Source organism: Daktulosphaira vitifoliae, unplaced genomic scaffold, assembly GCF_025091365.1.
Source record: "Daktulosphaira vitifoliae isolate Bord-2020 unplaced genomic scaffold, ASM2509136v1 Scaffold_2, whole genome shotgun sequence".
NCBI classification, from domain to species: domain Eukaryota; kingdom Metazoa; phylum Arthropoda; class Insecta; order Hemiptera; family Phylloxeridae; genus Daktulosphaira; species Daktulosphaira vitifoliae.
This window is the reverse complement of record NW_026099573.1, coordinates 18,585,126-18,603,183: the sequence shown is the minus strand read 5'-3', so window position 1 is coordinate 18,603,183 and position 18,058 is coordinate 18,585,126. Positions and strand designations below refer to the sequence as shown.

The following is an 18,058-nucleotide window of genomic DNA, read 5'->3' as shown; positions in this document are numbered from 1 at the left end:
CCACTTATGTTCATTATTTAGGCTTCCGCCGATCGCTGCATTCCTTGTAATGTGTGCTGGTATTATTCGACTTCCAAGAGTGATATGGCCGCTCATAAGCAGCTGCACGTTCGCCGCGGTGCTCTTTACAACTGCGACCGGTGTGTGTACAACGTTACCAAATTGAGTCTACTCTACGAACACTACAGGTGCGCACACATGGTCGAAGAACCGCAAAAGTTATACCCGGAGGAAGCGGTTATCCGAACGAGTCGCAACGAAATGTTTGCCAAAAACGGAGAGGTTGGTGGCGGTGAAAACGGCGACGACGGGGTTGACGTGGATGACACGCCACCGTTGCTGTGGTCGTACAAGGATGGAACGTTCGGCAAGGTGTACAAATGTCGTTATTGCCCGCACACAAACCAGAGACGTCACAACACGATGGAACACGAGAAGATGCATTCGGATCATCCGCAACAACAACAACCAAAACAAGAAGCGACGCAAGCCGACGGCGACTCGTCGAATGCCTTGCATAGCTCTTCGAACACTAGCGTTTTGGAAAATTCGCCCATGCATCCTTGTAAACGGTGCACTTATATGTGCAACAATGCTGGTGTACTTTCTTCGCACCTCAAGGTCCATTCTGAAGATTACGGTGTCGCCGTGGGCTTTGTGGACACCACCGTTCGTGATCTAGTGCAAACCAAAGCGCTCGAGTATGTGATAGAGTTAGAATCCCGATTGGACACTGTGTGCTCAACTACTAATGATGACGGAGACGATACAATCGAAGGAGAAACAAAGAAGAGTTCCGTTGACGCGGGCTCCGAGTCCGGTACCGTAAAGTTTTGTCGGCGGTGCCCGGCTCGATTCCTGAACGCAGACGACTTGTCGTGCCACAGTCGGTACCATCGGTACCGATGGTCGTGGACTTGTGACCAATGTTCGTTTTCAGCTCGCACCCGACAGTTTGTCGACCAACACAAGCCGGTGCACGGGCCCGAGTACGAATCCGTTACGGTTCGGCTGTTGGAAAAACACGGTGTCAGCCAACGATACCCGAAACCGGATGAGTACGATGACAAAGTCGATATATCGGCGGCGGCGGTGGTCGAATTGAAATCTCCTCGGTCAACGATAAAGATGGAAGAAGAGTGCGTGGAAAGAGGTGCTGTTGTTGGACGAGAAGAAGAAAAAGTGCAGCGCAACAGAGAGAACGGCGGTGACGAGTATGCTGCGGCAAAAACAACGTCCAACCGACGGGAATCCGCCAGACGTTCTGTGAGCTCAGAAGACTCCGCTAACGAAAAAACTACAGTGACGCCAATATCATCAGTTTCCAAGACTCTCGTAACCAGTTCCGCCAAAGGATACGTCAAACAGTTTACGTGCGATCGGTGCCCCGGACGGTTCTTCAAGACGGCCGCGCTACAATATCACTTGACGCTGCACGGCGGTCCGGGTAAACACAAGTGCAGGCGATGTGACTATGCCGTCAGCACGTACGGTAACCTGGTACGACACGAATCTGTGCACGAAGACTTGCCGGCCCGTGAAAAGACGGTGCGTCCTAAGACCGTCCGCGCTGTCGCGACGGGCGTCGCCGCGAAAAGCGGTTATGCTGCGTTACCGCCGCCACCGCCCACAATACCTTTGTCACAAGACGACGGCGGCATGTCTCCGACGGGGGACTCGAGTAGAGTTACCATCACCACCACCACAACGACAACCGACGACGACGACGACGACGACGACGAGTATCTCGAAGACGATGACGAAATCGTCGGAAGTCCTAACACGACTGGCAGCTACAAAACGACCAAAAGTGCCAACTCGGCGAATAGGAGCCCCGAAGCGTCGTCGGGTAGTCCCGATGCCGAATTCGGCGTGCAAATGTTGGGCCATCCGAATTTCTACTATCCGACCACGGTTAAAAACGGTGTGGCCAAACAGAAACGATACAAATGCGCAAAGTGTCCGTCGGCTTTTGACAAGCGCGACCAGTACAAGGTGCACCTGACGCTGCACGGAGCCGACGACAAGTACAAGTGCGACAAATGCGATTATTCGGTCAAGTACACGGCTAACTACGTGCAACACCAACGGAAGCACGCGTTGGACGCAGAATTGCGAAGCGCCGCGGTGGCGGCGGCCAAAACAACGGCGTGTAACGGGCTGGTAGACGGCGGCGCGGCCATTGAAAACCAAGTGGAAATAAAAGAAGAAATGCTGGAAGGAGATGCGGACAAAGAAGGGGCGGCCACAGTCGTGTCCGGAGAAGATTGCGGCGAAGAAGACTCTGGGAAAGACGGCAGGAGTCGCTCAGACAGAGAACATACGAAATGCATTGAAACGATCAACAGTAAACGGGCCGCTGACGCAAACCGAAGTCTCCGTCGGTGTTGCGACGGAGCAGCGACGCCGGTGACTCCAACCGTGGACAGACGTCAGATGTTCCGCAACGAGATATCCGACGAACAGACTGCCTACGAACTGAACGCCGCCTACGCCGAAGTTTACAAGTGCGCCGAATGTCCGTTCGAATGCGGCGGCCGTACGGAGCTGGACAAGCACTCCGTTCACCATTCGTCCAAACGCTGGAAACGGTTGTGCCCGTTCTGCACTTACGTGACGCAGACCGAAAGCGATCTGTCCGACCACTTGCGCGTGCATTTCGCCCGGCCGTCAGACACCACGGCGGACTTTGTCCACCGTGCTGAAAACGAAAACGGACAAATCGAGTACTACGGTAAACGGGTGTACCCGGCCAGAGAGGGAGGAGGAGGCGACCGTAAAGACGATGGACGAAGCGAAGAAAACGGCGAAGAGGAACCGTTTTTCGTGTTTGGCGACGATCGGTTCGACGGCAGCATCAGGTTCCAACCTCAATGTGAGCCAATATGCATCGACTACAACGACAACAGCACGACAATGACGGGGGGGCCACGAGGAGAGGAAACCGCAGCCAAACCGGCTTTTGTCAAGATGTTAACGGCCGGGCGTGTAGAGTTGGTTGACGGAGGAGGTAAGAAGAAAAAGAAAAAGTAAAAAACAAAGATCCCATATAAGAAAAATGCCAAAATACACCAAAGTATTGACAAGACTATACTACAATCCTGGACCACAATGACAAGTTTCGCGTGACCACCACCTTCATCCGTTAAATATTTGTTGTTCTTTTTGTTGACTTTTATTTTTATTATTATTATTATTTTTTTTAGTTCTAGTTGTTACATTCAAAATATTTGTGTGTACAAATTGTACACAATTCACCACCAACAGTACTCGACAATTGTATAGCATAATTGAATTTTTTTTGTATTAATAATGTTAATCGTCGAGTTGGGCGTTAATTTTAAATTTTTTCAAGTACCACACCATTTTACTTATACCATTTATTTAACTATCACAATTAATTATTCCGTTTAACTTATTCTATTTATTTATTTTTATTTACTTGTGTATTTGCCAATAGTCGTTAGGTAATCACATTATCGTTAGTCTACTTGTCAACAGACTTTGAGGGGTTTATAGCTCGTAGACTAGACAAACTAGAACAATGACAATTTTATTCTTTTCTAATATTTACATTGGGATAGTAGTTTTAACAATACTTAACATACTTTATTTAAACTTATAACCCTTTAATTTGGTTTTAAAAATTAATTATTATTATTATCATTATCAAGACACTCGATTAAGGCGCACAAGTTTTATTATTATATATACTTTTTGTTATTGTAAATATATAAAGTAGTATTTTTTTTTTTGTAATTTATAATTGTTATGTCATTATAGGGCGTATATTATACGTTATTTTATATACAAAAAAAATGTATTCAAGTAGGTGGACTATTTAATTTATTTATTTGTTGTTTACAAGTTGATTAGTACAAGTACCTTAAAATTATCGCATACGGATGTGTTTTGTGTGTCTCATAAGTAAATATAAAAAACATGCAAGTACATGTGCCTGTGCCATTATTTATAGCTGATAACTTAATGGGAATGTACATTACTTATTGTCAAGCTAAAATTCTCCTAATTATTCACATACAACTTACACGTATATATTTATAGGTATGTTTATTAATATATAAATTGTATATGGTATTAATTTATTGTAATGTTTAATGTTTGTTATATTAAACAGCACGAATATATTCTCAATATTTGTACAGATATAGCAGTTTCGAATTATATGCATATTCGTATTGGTTTGACACAAGGGTAACTTTATTTATATTGCACTGTACATGTGTATCACTAGTATAAAAAATACATTATATGATGTTATATAAAAAATACACGTTGTAAATGTATATATTTTTTTGGTTTTATGTACTCACCAGGTAGCATTATTATTTTAGATGAAAACAAATTAATAAATTATTATGTATGTTGTTGAATTTGTTTGCTTTTTATTATTGATTTAATTTCATTCATTTTACCCATTTTAAAATTTAAATCAAAGTCGTCGTCGTTTAACTTGTTTAAATTTAAATATTGTTAGTATGACAAATTATACGATTAAAAGTATAATATTCTCCCCTTGGTTGTAAACTGTAATTTGTTTCAATTATATTGTTAATTATCAAATCTATACTCTGGTTCGAATAAGGCCCAAAATCTACTAAAATGGAAAATATATTTTTTTTTTTTGTTTTTTCAAATATTACTACTATATGAATTCTTAGTATGTCAGCAACACGAAATAATTTTTTTTTAATAGAATGACAGTTCGTCTTTAAGACTTAACTCGGATGATTTACCACATAACTATTACTATTTATCACCCAAATTTTTTAGTAATAGTAATTTTTTTTTTTTTTTTTACTCTTCTAGACGGGCCATTCTCAACCCAAGATACAGAAATAGTTGCACCATACAGTATGACAATAACGACTTTTGTCATTATAGATAATGGAATTTAGGGTATAGATGATAATTTACACCACTTTATAATAATCAATATTTAATAAAAACCAAGAAAAAATCATAACATAACAGTATAAATTACATTATTAATTTATGTAAAATAATATCGATTGTTATAATCTAAAACAATATCGATAAAATAATAAAAAAATTAAGTACAAATGACAAGATATTTAAAAATAAATTTAACAATATATTTGTTTACCATTAAATTTAAAATTGTGAAAATACACAACCATAACATACTATTTAAGTTATTAAAGTAATATTTAAAAAATATTAAGTTGAACATGAAAAATATACAATATCATAAATAATATAATTAGTTTAATGAGATCTTTGAGTTTTCCATCAGTCAAATTCACATTTTAATAACACAATAATATTAATAGTGTGTATGAATTGTACTTATACACAAATACAATAGTATAGTATAATATTTAAATTATATAATTTGGCTATATATAAATTTATAACAAACATTTCAATAAGACACACATTACATATTAAGCAAAAATAACAATTTTTTTATATTCAAAATTTTAAAAAATCAAACTGCGAAACAAGCGCTATACTAATTTAAAATAATATCTTAAACAAGCAAGAAAGTTTAACATTAGAATTTTGCTGATAATTATTTACATTACAGATAAAAATAATGTGTGGGTTACTCCTCATTTTAATCTACTATTTTAATAGTTATAATGAAGTTTTGGATTAAAAATACACCAATTAAACATTACGATGTGAGCTCAATTTCATTTTAGAGAAATCTATGGTAACAGAATTGGGATCAAAGTCTAGTGGTAGATCTTTATTTGTTTCTTTGCCTGATTCGTTGTTGAATACCAAATGTTTAGAGTTTTTTGATCCAAAAATTGCTATAGATATAGAGGTATATGGTCCACTCACTATTAATCTGTCCGACCAAATCTGAAAATTTTTAGATGTAAAAAAATATATTAATTAAATACTTTTTTTTCAATTTGCACATATAAGTTGTGTATTTAGTGTCTTCATTACTAATAACAGCAAGCGTAAAAAAAGAAATATAGAAATTTTGAGTCAATTAAATATTTTTGGTGTAAATCTAAATTTAATCTATAAGAATTATACGTACAGTACACTCTCCATAACCTAAATTATTGATATTCTATTTTAATTGAAAATTTAAATAGATTATTTAATATTTAGAATGTATCAAAATAGGGGTATTCCATCCTCACCAAAATTATTTATCTAACAATTATTAAATTTGTTCAGTTAGCATTTTACAGAATATACTAAACCAACCTCACTAAAAATATTTGTTAACATAATTTAGATTATATTCAATTTAATTAAAGTTAAAATACTATGTATGACCATTAGAGTAGAAATAGTTATGTGAACCAGTATACAGACTCTCTTAATTAGTTAGAACTGTATCCTGAATAAATTAAAAACATAACCATGAGGTTTTTTTACTTTGCTGTTGCATTTGTAATCAATGTTGTATTTCTCATCATAATCAAATCTTCCCAAGTTTTCAAATGTTGTGGCTGTTTCATCGTTAATGTTGTTAATATAAAACTGAACCGAAAATTCTGTAGGGTTTGTGTTTCTGCAATTTAACAATTAATTAAATAGGACAAAGTAAAAAGAAAAATAAGATAAATGCAAGGCCAAAATTAGGAGGAAGGTGGTGTACTATGTGTTTTCCCTGGGTGATACTAAAATATAAGTAATATAAATTATAAAGTTGAAGATTTTTTTTTCAAATAGTAATAAAAGTAAAACATAGCGATGCATAGAAATAGGGGAATAATTTTTTTGACGAGTAAAATAAAAAAGTCATTGGGCTAGAAGAATCAAGTAACCCAGCACGATTCCTAAACAAGATCCTGGATTTGACAATTTATCCAATAATTGTCAAATTTATAATTAATTATTCAATTTTTGAAACAATTTCCTATTTGTATTCACAAAAACTAATTATGTTGTTATTTAAAAAATCTTTTAAGACATCCATTGTTATATACAATATATGACCTGTTAGAATTATTAATGTAGTTTGTACAGATTTGCAAATTAAAAAAAATCAAATAACATATGAAAACCGTATATTACCCATCTCTAATTCCGGTCATTGTGTCTATCATCATTGATGAAGGCACAATTCTTATTTCTGCTACTTGTACTGGCATTTTAAAACGTATCACGTCATAGCATATTTCCTGTAAAGCAAAAATATTGTTATTTAATTTTCAAAAAAAGTAATTTGATACGAATTTTGATCTTAGTTGTACTCAACATTTTTAGTCAGTTATATTGAGAAAAATATACAAAAGAGAGTAGTGGTTTAGAACTCGAGTTGTTACATTTAACGTGATAATAATAATAATGTTAAAGATTTGTATAGAGTCAAACGTTATATTAAGTTTACCAATTAGTAAACACTAATTAATACTCATATCACTTTAGAACAATGGCGAATGAGGTGCCATAATACTTACATTGGATCTGGGGTAAGCATGTGAAAAAGTTTCGAACGTGATGAAATCGAATGTTTCTGTCGAAAAGCTCATTTTTTCAATTTGAGATGATATGACGAATTATTTTACTTATGTGTATTTAATTTGATGTATAATATATTGTAAGCATGTAACGATGGCATACGAATAAAAAGTTTATTTAATTGTAATAATTATTTTTTAATAGAAATTACAATAATAATATTGAAAACAACACCGACGTAACTATAATTTAACGCGACAAAAAAATAAGAAAAATCGGACGATAAGCACAACAGCAAATCGACCTAAACGAACGCGAACACAACAGTTTGATCGAATAGCAATAATTTTTTCGATATTGGAGCTTAATAATTAATGTTTCATACAGCGATCATCGGTGCGACGGGATGAATGGAAACGATAACAATTACTGTCGGACGAGTTAACTATCGGTGTATACAAAGTGTACTATTCCAATCTAGCAATGGTCATATACACTGAAAAAACTATATCCATTCATCGACAATCGGTTTGTTCGGTGGTGACAGACGGTCGGCGGCGGAGGAAATCGGACGATTTCCCTGGACAGGACAAATCATTTCCAATACGGATGTCAACGATTGACACATATCTGTAAAACGGCCGAGGGGTTACCATCATAAGATGTCACATGGATTAACGTTATTGTTTTCGGTTTATCACATCGCGATGGTTCGGCGTGACTCGAACGTACCCTGATCACGACGAGTTTTGTTTTAATCGCCAATAGAAAGAAGGAGATAAGTCATCTAGCGCCATGTAACAGAGTCAACATAATTGTACGACATCGTTTGTTTTTATTGTAAAATATCACAAGACGACTTCGAATAATAACACGGACACAACGGTGTGATCACGACGACTGGTACGTTACACGCTAATGCGTAGTAGTTGTAAAGGATATCATGTCCGGGAGGTGGTATCACGCGATCCGAGTTGCATCAGGTGTTTGGTATTGCGCCGAACGTCCGCATGACGTAACCATAGACTACCTTATCACTGATAAGACCGACAGTGATTCGCCGCTTCTCAAAACTCGACCGGGATGCGGTGTGTTGTTATCATTGTAGCTGCTCTTTATAAATAGCGAGTGCAATAAATACGTTTTGGGGTGTCGCCGTGCGCACTATATTGTATTCTATGTATGTTGTTATGTAAATTGTCGACGACGTCGGTAACTGTCGTGTTGTTGTAATCCGATTGAGGTGATCGTTACATTGCGGTGTGTGTCAAATGTTTCACTTGGTAGACCGTTACCGGATGATTTACTTTCAGTAAGTTGATCGACGATCGAAGCAGTCGTCGCGTACTTGTAGAGGCGACTTGAATAATATCCAAAGTATGTGCTTAGAAAATTGTACTAAAAACAATGAACGTATATTTTTGTTGTTTCATTAACGTTAAACATATATTTTTATATTTTTTTCTGATATAATGTATCAGAAAATATATGTGTAAAATAATATAATATTATCTGTTATTGTATGAAAATGTATAGTTTTAGAATTATTTAACTACTCTAATAGTTTCAGTTTTATATTTCTCAATAATGTAGATTTTTTTTTGTTAAAATAACTATGTAATTGGTTGTTCATTAAAACTGGAATTATTTCAGTGTATGTCATGAAGTATGTTTGTGTATGGTTTGTTTTGATGGCAGTTGTGTGGGAACAAATGTTAGCGGCAGTATTGTTTGGTAGTCATCTAACAAATGCTCATGAAGTTGAAGAAAATATACTGAGCGCACATCGCAAGTCTTTATCTGAACATGATCACCGGTCAGATTTTCCACACGCTGGAATAATAAGTAAATAATTTAATAATTAACTTACTCAATGCAGTGTTGGCGCTAGATATTTCAGGGGCCAATCCAAAAGATAACATTTACGCAGCAAATTTTGAAATTTTTTTTAATGAAATAGATCATTTTTCCATTTATTTTATGCTTATGAGACACTTAGATGTTCAGTCATAGTCAAGTGTATAGTAGTACACTGATAAGTTATAAAGTAACAGCATATATATATATATATATATATTTGAAATTGATTTCTTGACTTGTAGCAAGTATAGCTTTTTTTAAATTCCTTTCTAAAATAATTCTTGTTTATTTAAAGTTATTTTATGGAGCTATTGAAAATTCATAATAACTGATGATTTTGTTTTCAATAATCGTATTATTTGTACTGTCAAAACAACTTAACTATTTTTAAATGATGAAATGAGTTATTTTTTAGAGCTTAAATTTATATAATCATTAAATAATTATTAGATATTAATGTTATTTATCAAAAAGTAAAATATTTTTATACCCTCCAATGAATAGAAATTTATCTATAAAATTATTAGACTAGTATTTTTATAATAATTTGTATGTTTATAATTAAAATATATTTAGATAGAAGTTATGTTCAATATAGCTCAATACCATTGTTACGAGCCTAATAAATTATATTTTTCCAATCTAAATTAAAAGTTCTTCAGTAATAATTTTATTTTACTAATTACTATGTATATTATTTAGAAAAGCGAGTAAATCATTACTTGATGTTCCCTTCTGTATTACATAAATCTTTTATATTACTTGAAAATTCTTATATTTTCATTAAAATTATATTATATAGTACCTATAGTGCTCATGCACTACTTGAGAATTTAACGAAAATCAAATACTTAGCTTATGTACCACCTAAAAACAATTCAAGTGAAGTAATAATCAGGAGAAGTGATGGTATAAAGATGGGGTAAATTTATTCCTCTCTCCTTAAAAATATTTTTTGTAACAATAAATATAAATATATTTTTTTTTTGAGTGAATAGTTGAATCTACTCTTCTCTTAAATGATATAATTTTGGGATGATAAAAAATATACATAAAAAATGGTATATAAATACAATGTAATATAGTAGTTATTTAATTATGGAAAACTATGAGCTACTTCAATTACATGACATTATTAGTAATCTTGTAGGTAAGGAATTATATATATTTATTATAATAATTTATAATTTGATGATTTTTTGAAGTACATTATTGTTCATTGTATTCAATGTATAAGTTAAGTTTAATGTGTTTGTAATTAAAGGAAAATTTTCAAAAAATGTATAGTAGTTTTTTGTTGTGAGCGGTTTCTATATACATTGTTGTATATTTGAATGATTTTTTATAATAATTTGAATTATTTGTGCCTGTAAATGAAGCAAAAAAAATGTTACTATAATAATTTCAATAATAAACTGATAGCTAAATTCTTTCTGCTGAATTATTGAGTATTACTTTCTAATACTTACCATTATCCTAATGAACACCTTTGTATTTCGTATATACACACACTTCTATTCTAAACTCTGGTTTTCATCTCTCTAATTTCAACATTTATTTTAATTATTTGCTTGTAAGTACTTTGCTCAACTTAAAATTTTAATTCTTTTATAATTAATAAAAAAAAAAAAATTAATAAAGAAGAATTGTATTAATACAGCTTCGAAATATACTAAATTTGCCGACACTATCGAATGAGAGAACGTGTGCTTACATAAATCTATTACTTTAATCCTTATACAATAATTTCTCCGTTTTATTAATTCCGAGATTGTACTACTGCACTCGTAATATTATCACACGTGTACCTTCGAATATTCATAAGTATCACCACTTTATGTTAAACAGCATCTGTCTCTCCTGCGTCGTACTTTTCCTCCATTTTTGTTCGTGGGAAAAATGTAATCATCTTATTCAAATTTACTCGACGATTTAATTTGTAACTTTATAGAACGTTAAAAATCGAATCCTTTGGTACATTTTTAAAATGATAATTTGTGGAATATACATGGAAAGCAGATGTGGTGAGTTTTGTTGTAAGGTGACGCCGTACATAAGGTCCAGCTTTTAAAAGGGATTTGCAAACTGAATTGACTAGTAAAAAATATTTAACTATCATCATCATAGCTTCTTTATTGTAACCGTTTGTAGTCGATTCTACCTTAACGATTTGATGGAATTTTACACCATGTGTCGACCTGACTTAACCTCATTATGGTTGAGGGAGAACCAGTGTACGGGCAAAGTGTGTATTGCTGTTAAAGTTCCCGTATGATCATTCGATCATACGGGAACACCAAAAACGGCAACTGAACACAAACGCTAAGGCGGCGACTCAATGATCCACTTTGCCGCTACACCACGACCTTAAAAAAAAAAGGTTATACATGATGTACAACATATATATCGAAAAAAATTACTCCTCAAAATATTTTTTTTATACCCCTTTATTATATGCGCTGATCCTAAGAACATTTTTTTTTGCATCTAAATTTCTATAATATAATTTGAATTTCGAAAACTTAATATAATTTGCAAGAGTTCATATACATAATGAAAATTATAAGATTACAGCTGTTTTATTTTTAATGATTTTAGCGTTGGAAAAATTATTACGTTTCTTTTCATAAATAACAATTTTATTCATGACGAGAAACGAAATTCATTATGATTAATTTTATTTAATAAAGTGAGTATTACGGTGAACTTTATTTATTTTTTGTTATATCATTTATACAAAGTGGCGCAAATCTAACGGGTAACTCATAACTTTCAATTTAATTGACATTTTGTTGTAATTTTTTTTATGCGTGTAATTCAATAAGACTAATTCTTATATTACGTTCATATCATATTTTTTGTTATTTGTTTTTAATAACAATAACTCAACACAGTGGAGTTGCGCCACTATTTGAATGCGGTGACGAAATAGCTGGGGGGACAAGTATAGATGACATTTGATAGTTGATAGTGATTCACATCACTATCATAAAAAGAAGCGAATCTGTTTAAATTCGCAATAAATTGTAATATATATGTTTTAAAATTTCACTCAAACATTCAATATTCATTAAATTATTTTCTTAATTCAATATAAAAATTTTTTTGTAAAACTTTTGAATTTTTTATTGTAAAATAATATTGTAGTTTAAAAGCTTTGATTTGATATAATATATCAAAATATATTATATGTTTAAAGAACGCAGTCATTTTGGAACAAAAAAATTCACATGCATGTGTAGTCTCTTCAAATCCTTCATGTTTAAAAAGCTTTTTGTCTCCAGTATACTTCTAATAGAATTTCGTTAATATTAGTATTTTATAAAATAAAAATGTTATACCAACTATAAAAAGCAGAAAATTCTACTTATTGGAATAGAGTAATTTTGAATTATTTTTCTAAATTTTTGAGTTTTAGCGTTGATAGATTCAACTAAATTAAAATCGCCTTTTTTTTATGTATTGATCATTAAAATTGGTCTAGTGAGAACTAAAAATTAAATGTGCAGATATAAAAAAAAGTACATCAACACAATATCAATAATTTCTTTTCAACTTCGGTAAACACACTAGAAAAAATAAAAAAATTGTTTGTTTTATTAATTATAAATGTATTGTAAACAAATTCTTAAAAATCGGTTACTATTAAAAATAAGTAATAAAAAATATTATTTTAATTTATTGTAAGAATAGATAAATTTATTATATCAAATGTTATGAAAATTGTCAGTTAGGTCATTTTCTATCTCCTATATAAACATTTTACTTAAGTACTTTTGACTAATATTTTATATTAATTGCATATATATTTGACGATTTATCAAGCTTCAAAGTTGTAGCTAAAAAATTATTTGTTTTTATTTCAGCTAGTGACACCGAACTGGAAGAATTTAAAAATTTATCACCAAATGAGGCAAAAGCTAAACTAAAATCAATTCTCATAGAAATAGACAAAAATCATGATGGACAAATCGACAAAAAAGAATTAGCTCAAAGAATATTAGAAACCTTTAGGTGGGTCCAATTTAATTTAATATTCTTTAATCTTTATACATTTAAAATTTAGACAAGTTACAAAAATAAAACTATTAAAAAATGATTGATGTTAATTTTATAACCATAGACTTTAATTCAAATAATTTACAGACATTTTTTCATTAAAATATTTATAATAATATAGGCAATTGTCTGCTGAAGAATCCGATTCAGAGTTTGTTGACAGTGATACAAATAATGATGGTTTATTGACTTGGAAAGAATATCTTATTGACACTTATGCTCCCAGTGAAGAAGACATCCCTATTTCCAATGAAGATGATGTAACTCTTATAATCAAATCAATTATATTATCCCACTACAAAAATTACTTTCACGTTAAAATTTTTTCCCGAGAATATTTCCTTAGTCAAAGCATATTTGTATTAATTGTTTTAAATTTTTACCTATACCCTTAATTTTGTTATAAATGCTTTGAAATATTAGAAAAAAACATTTTTTTGTATCTATTATAAAAAATTGTTTTTGATATATCAAAATTAAAAGGCTTTTATATTTGGATACCTAAAAATGAATGTTAATATTTTATTAAAGTTATTATTTTCTGACATATACATGACACTTATTTTTTATCATTTTAAAAATGTAATATTTGGCATTAGTTGATTTTTTAAATTATCTATACTGATTAGAAAAAAATATTAAGCTTGACCAAATTAATATTTACCAATAGTTTTACAATTAACTAGTAAAAAACTATTAATTTTTTTTTTTTTGTATGTGGGGGAAGTAAAAATAAAACTCAACTTGCATGTTATTAAACAAGTCAGAGAGAATTTCCTAAAATAAGTGTATATATATTTTTTCTTTTTATAAATATAGATAGCTACTGAAGAAAAAGCTCTCTTTGATGCTGCTGATCAAAATAATGATGGGTATTTGACACTAGAAGAGTTCAGAATATTTTATACACCAGAAGATTATGAATATATGACTCCTTTGGTTCTGAAAGATGTTATAAACCAGGTGGACTTAGATGATGACAAAAAGATCACTTTTGACGAATTCATTAATAATAGAGGTAAATTCTGAAAAATTATTGGTTTTTATTTGTGAAAGATAGAAAATTGGTTCTATAAAAAATCTTCTTAATAAGTTTCAATGGTTCTGTAGGTAGCAATGACCCCAAACTCCTAAATGATGAAGAATGGATTAGAGTTGAAAAAATAAAGTTTGAACAAGAATATGACATTAATGGTGATGGAATTTTGGATGGTGAAGAAATACTTTTATGGTTAATGCCCAATAACAAGTGTGTAAAAATATTTAAGATGATATTTTTTTTTAAATTTTAATTAGTTTTCAAAAGCTTTTATATAACTTGAAATATCATGTTTTTTGTCTGTCTTCTGTTATGCTACAAAACTTTAAACCCAATTTTAACCCACTTCATGACATCAAATAGAGGTATAATTTTGTATGCACATAGGTGAACAACCCAATACAGTAATTTTAAATTCTACACAATTCAAAACAAAGTCAATTCTTACAATTACTCGAGACATATAGCTTTTATATTATAACATTATTCCAAATAAATATAGTAATTCTATCTGATAAGAAAAAATTGAACCTCACAATGCTATAAGAAAACAGATCACAATAAAATAGAAGATGCACAGGTGGTATTATGAAGTTACACATTAGCGACAGAGTATTATTTTCCACCCCTAACATTACTCCCTAGAACATACAAGTACCTTAGTATTGGATAAAATTTATTTATGTTATGAGAGTTCAAAACTGACACAATGAATCTTATATAGGGGGTGTTCTGTAAGTGAGAAAACAATTTCATTACAAGTTATATATGTGACATTTAATAAGCCAAATTACTTTTATTTCTTATTTTTGTATTATAGAAAAAATATTTTGAACTATAGATTTGGGTATGTCAAAGAAAAATGTATTTATCCATTTTAAGATAAATGAGATAATTTATGTTATGGTGACTTTTTAAAAGATTTTTTTTTTTTATTGTATTATTTATTAAATTTGTCTTTGAATTTTGTACTAAATCACTTAAAATTTTCATAATTTTTTTTTTTTTTAATTAGTTTAATTGATTTTTATCTTTAAATAACTATAAAACTTACATTTTTGATGATGAATTACAACTTATTTTCAGAATGATGTCCAATTCTGAAGCAGAAGATCTTATTAAACAAACAGACAAAAATGATGATGGTATATTGAGTTATGATGAGATAATGAATAACTATTTGTTGTTCGTTTCTGCAGGTGATTATTCATATGATTTCAAAGATGAATTATGATTATTTAAAATGAATTAAATATTGTATTTTTTTAGTTAATTCATTCGTATTATTGTTTGTTATAATTATTATATGTTTTTAATAAAATTAAAGGGATCATTACTTATTCAAGTTTAGCATCAATTGATAAAAACATGACATAATATAACTAAAATAATTAATATTAATACTAATCTATATGTCATGTAGACGTGTATATATATATACATATTTGTGTAAAAAAATATTGACAGTATTTAAGTGTTTATTGAATTTTCAAACAGTACTTAGATAAATTTGTGCTTAGCAAATTATAAATATTGAATAACAATAATATTAATTATTTGTAGTACTGTTCAAATTGACTTTTTCTTTGATCGGATTTTATCGGAATTAATATAATTCATTTAGGAATCGGATTTTACTCGGAATTATGAATTATTAATCTACTAAACATAAATTATATTAATAAATATAAAAAAAAAATTTTACATTATTTTACTCGACAAATTTCACTTGTAATAATTTTAAATTTGATCTTTATAATGTTACAGTTAAATAAATAAACTTTAATTATTAAATGAATTGGTAAAAAAACAAATAAAATACTTATAAAGAAGAAAATTACGCAACATAATTGTAGATTAATGAGTAATATATAAAATTCATCAAGTTATTCTTTACAATCCAATATTCTATATTTGTAAAATTATAAATGATAAACAATTATTTCTTTAATCATTTTTGTTTTAACGCAAAAATATGAACTCCTTGACATGTTTTGTTGATAGACATGATCTTTTACAATTAGAAATATTTCTTCTTGAAGATAATATTCTTTCACTGGGTGTTTCTATTGCACGTATGCCAGAATAATGTTTATCTGCGATTTTTAGTAAATAAAATCTAAAGAAGTAATGTATAATTTAATTTAACTTTAGTTAAATCTTACTCAAACCTTATATTCTTACCTTTGAACATTACTTTTCCATCATAATAATGGAACTTACTCATCATAATACTGAGATCAATCGTTTTTTTTTTCATTTAAATAATTTAATAACATTTCAACTACTGGATCCTCATTTATTTGTTGAGTATTTGAACTTGTGTGATTTTTTTTTATTTGTGCAAATTTTTTTATAAAGATGGAGCTTCATGATCATAACTTATTTTGTCATTTAATACTTCTGAATGAATTTCAGGTAAATCTGGTTTTAATTCTTTAATTATCTCACCAGTTTAATTAACCAATAGTATTTTTTTGTTTTGCTTTAAATCTAAATTCTATCATAAAAAACTGTAAATAATGTTTGAAGAAAATTTTCGAATTTATTTATTGATGTTGTAAATTGATTTTTGGCAAATAATAAACCAATTATTGGGTTCTTAGTAAAGTATTCTTCTAATAACCATTGAATAACAAAAAGTATTGGACGCACTATGGAAGATCAGTACATACCTTTGTTGTAGCATGATCTAATGATTCTAAAACTTTTACATAAATTTCAATATTCTTCTATTTATTTATTTAAAGTGAAAGTATCCATTTCTCCTTCAGTAGTTAAGTCATCGTTTAAGACTTGTTCTGTTGCAAGGAGACGATCTGGCATTTTAAATTCACTAGTCCATATTATTTTGCAGTATTGCACAAGCTCCAATATAGGCAATTCAAGAAACTTATGTTTTTCATGCAATTTTGTTGTGGCTCTGACATTATGTTTATAATAGCCTACTATTTTTCTTGATTTTCTTAATTATCTGTAAAGTGGAGAGTTTTCCTTCTTGCCTCCGAGATTATTAATTGTAGGGTATGAGCAAAGCATAATAATCCTATAACATTCAACTGTCTTACACCTGACAACATGTTACGACCATTTTCTGTTATAACATATGTATTTTGGAAAAATAAATTATGAAAGTCATAATCAAAAAAAAACTTTTGAGTTATTGACAATCTGGAATGTACACCTGAAAAATGTTTGTCATCCAAATCAAAACTGTCAAATTCAAATTTATCTGAAACAAAATGCATTGTTAAAGAAATAAAATTTGAATTTGCAGTAGATTTCCGCAAGTCTGATGTAATAAATACGGATAAATTCTAAATAAATTTGAATAATTATTCTTCATAATTATATCTTTGATTCTATTTGCATGTTCTTTTGCTAAATTAGGTATGATACTGCGACTAAATTTTAAATGACTAGACACATTATATTTGGGTTGTAAAAGGTTAACCATATCTAAAGACTTAAGAAGCTCAACTGAGCTGAATAACATTAGGCCTGCGGCTATCCATATACCAATTTTTTTTTTTATTGCTTTTTACTTTTCTTATGTTGGTTTCCATGTTTGTATTTCAAAAATTTCAATTTAATTTAGTATTTTTGACTGATTTTGATTAAAATTTTTTTTTCGTTCATTGTTATGTATTCTGTATATTTAAATTTGTGTTCAGATTCCAG

The 18,058-nt window shown here is 30.5% G+C and overlaps 3 protein-coding genes across 6 annotated transcripts in view; 2 read left to right on the top strand and 1 right to left on the bottom strand.

The window, feature by feature from the left end:
- LOC126899338 (uncharacterized) overlaps positions 1 to 4,394 on the top strand; it is a 50,545-nt gene extending 46,151 nt beyond the window's left edge. For 3 of the 4 annotated variants that reach the window (XM_050674129.1, XM_050674128.1, XM_050674130.1), the window contains one exon: positions 22 to 4,394. In XM_050674129.1, coding sequence (XP_050530086.1) covers positions 22 to 3,033 — 3,012 coding nt within the window. In that variant the 3' untranslated portion in view covers positions 3,034 to 4,394. The remainder of the gene's footprint in view (positions 1 to 21) is intronic. The other variant, XR_007702554.1, reaches the window with a different exon arrangement.
- Positions 3,868 to 8,346, bottom strand: LOC126899340 (protein virilizer-like). Its single transcript, XM_050674133.1, has 4 exons — positions 7,419 to 8,346; positions 7,033 to 7,139; positions 6,391 to 6,526; positions 3,868 to 5,856 (listed from the first exon to the last, which is right to left on the bottom strand). Exons 1-4 carry the CDS (start codon positions 7,488 to 7,490, stop codon positions 5,656 to 5,658), a joined length of 516 nt encoding a protein of 171 aa, XP_050530090.1. The 5' UTR covers positions 7,491 to 8,346; the 3' UTR covers positions 3,868 to 5,655.
- Positions 8,347 to 8,492: 146 nt separating this feature from the next.
- LOC126899339 (reticulocalbin-2-like) lies at positions 8,493 to 17,116 on the top strand. The gene is made up of 7 exons (XM_050674132.1): positions 8,493 to 8,796; positions 9,073 to 9,264; positions 13,146 to 13,293; positions 13,460 to 13,598; positions 14,158 to 14,356; positions 14,449 to 14,587; positions 15,464 to 17,116. Coding segments are annotated over exons 1-7 (966 nt in total). The 5' UTR covers positions 8,493 to 8,795; the 3' UTR covers positions 15,612 to 17,116.
- The last annotated feature ends 942 nt before the right edge of the window (positions 17,117 to 18,058 follow it).

Excerpts from the sequence above, each read along its gene's own strand:
- LOC126899340 (XM_050674133.1), bottom strand. The coding sequence starts at position 7,490 with ATGAGCTTTTCGACAGAAACATTCGATTTCATCACGTTCGAAACTTTT. Across the intron at positions 7,140-7,418 it reads ATGCTTACCCCAGATCCAAT|GAAATATGCTATGACGTGAT; the intron begins GTAAGTATTATG and ends TTTGCTTTACAG. Across the intron at positions 6,527-7,032 it reads ATGACCGGAATTAGAGATGG|AAACACAAACCCTACAGAAT; the intron begins GTAATATACGGT and ends GTTAAATTGCAG.
- LOC126899339 (XM_050674132.1), top strand. Across the intron at positions 13,599-14,157 it reads CTATTTCCAATGAAGATGAT|ATAGCTACTGAAGAAAAAGC; the intron begins GTAACTCTTATA and ends TTATAAATATAG. Across the intron at positions 14,588-15,463 it reads TGGTTAATGCCCAATAACAA|AATGATGTCCAATTCTGAAG; the intron begins GTGTGTAAAAAT and ends ACTTATTTTCAG.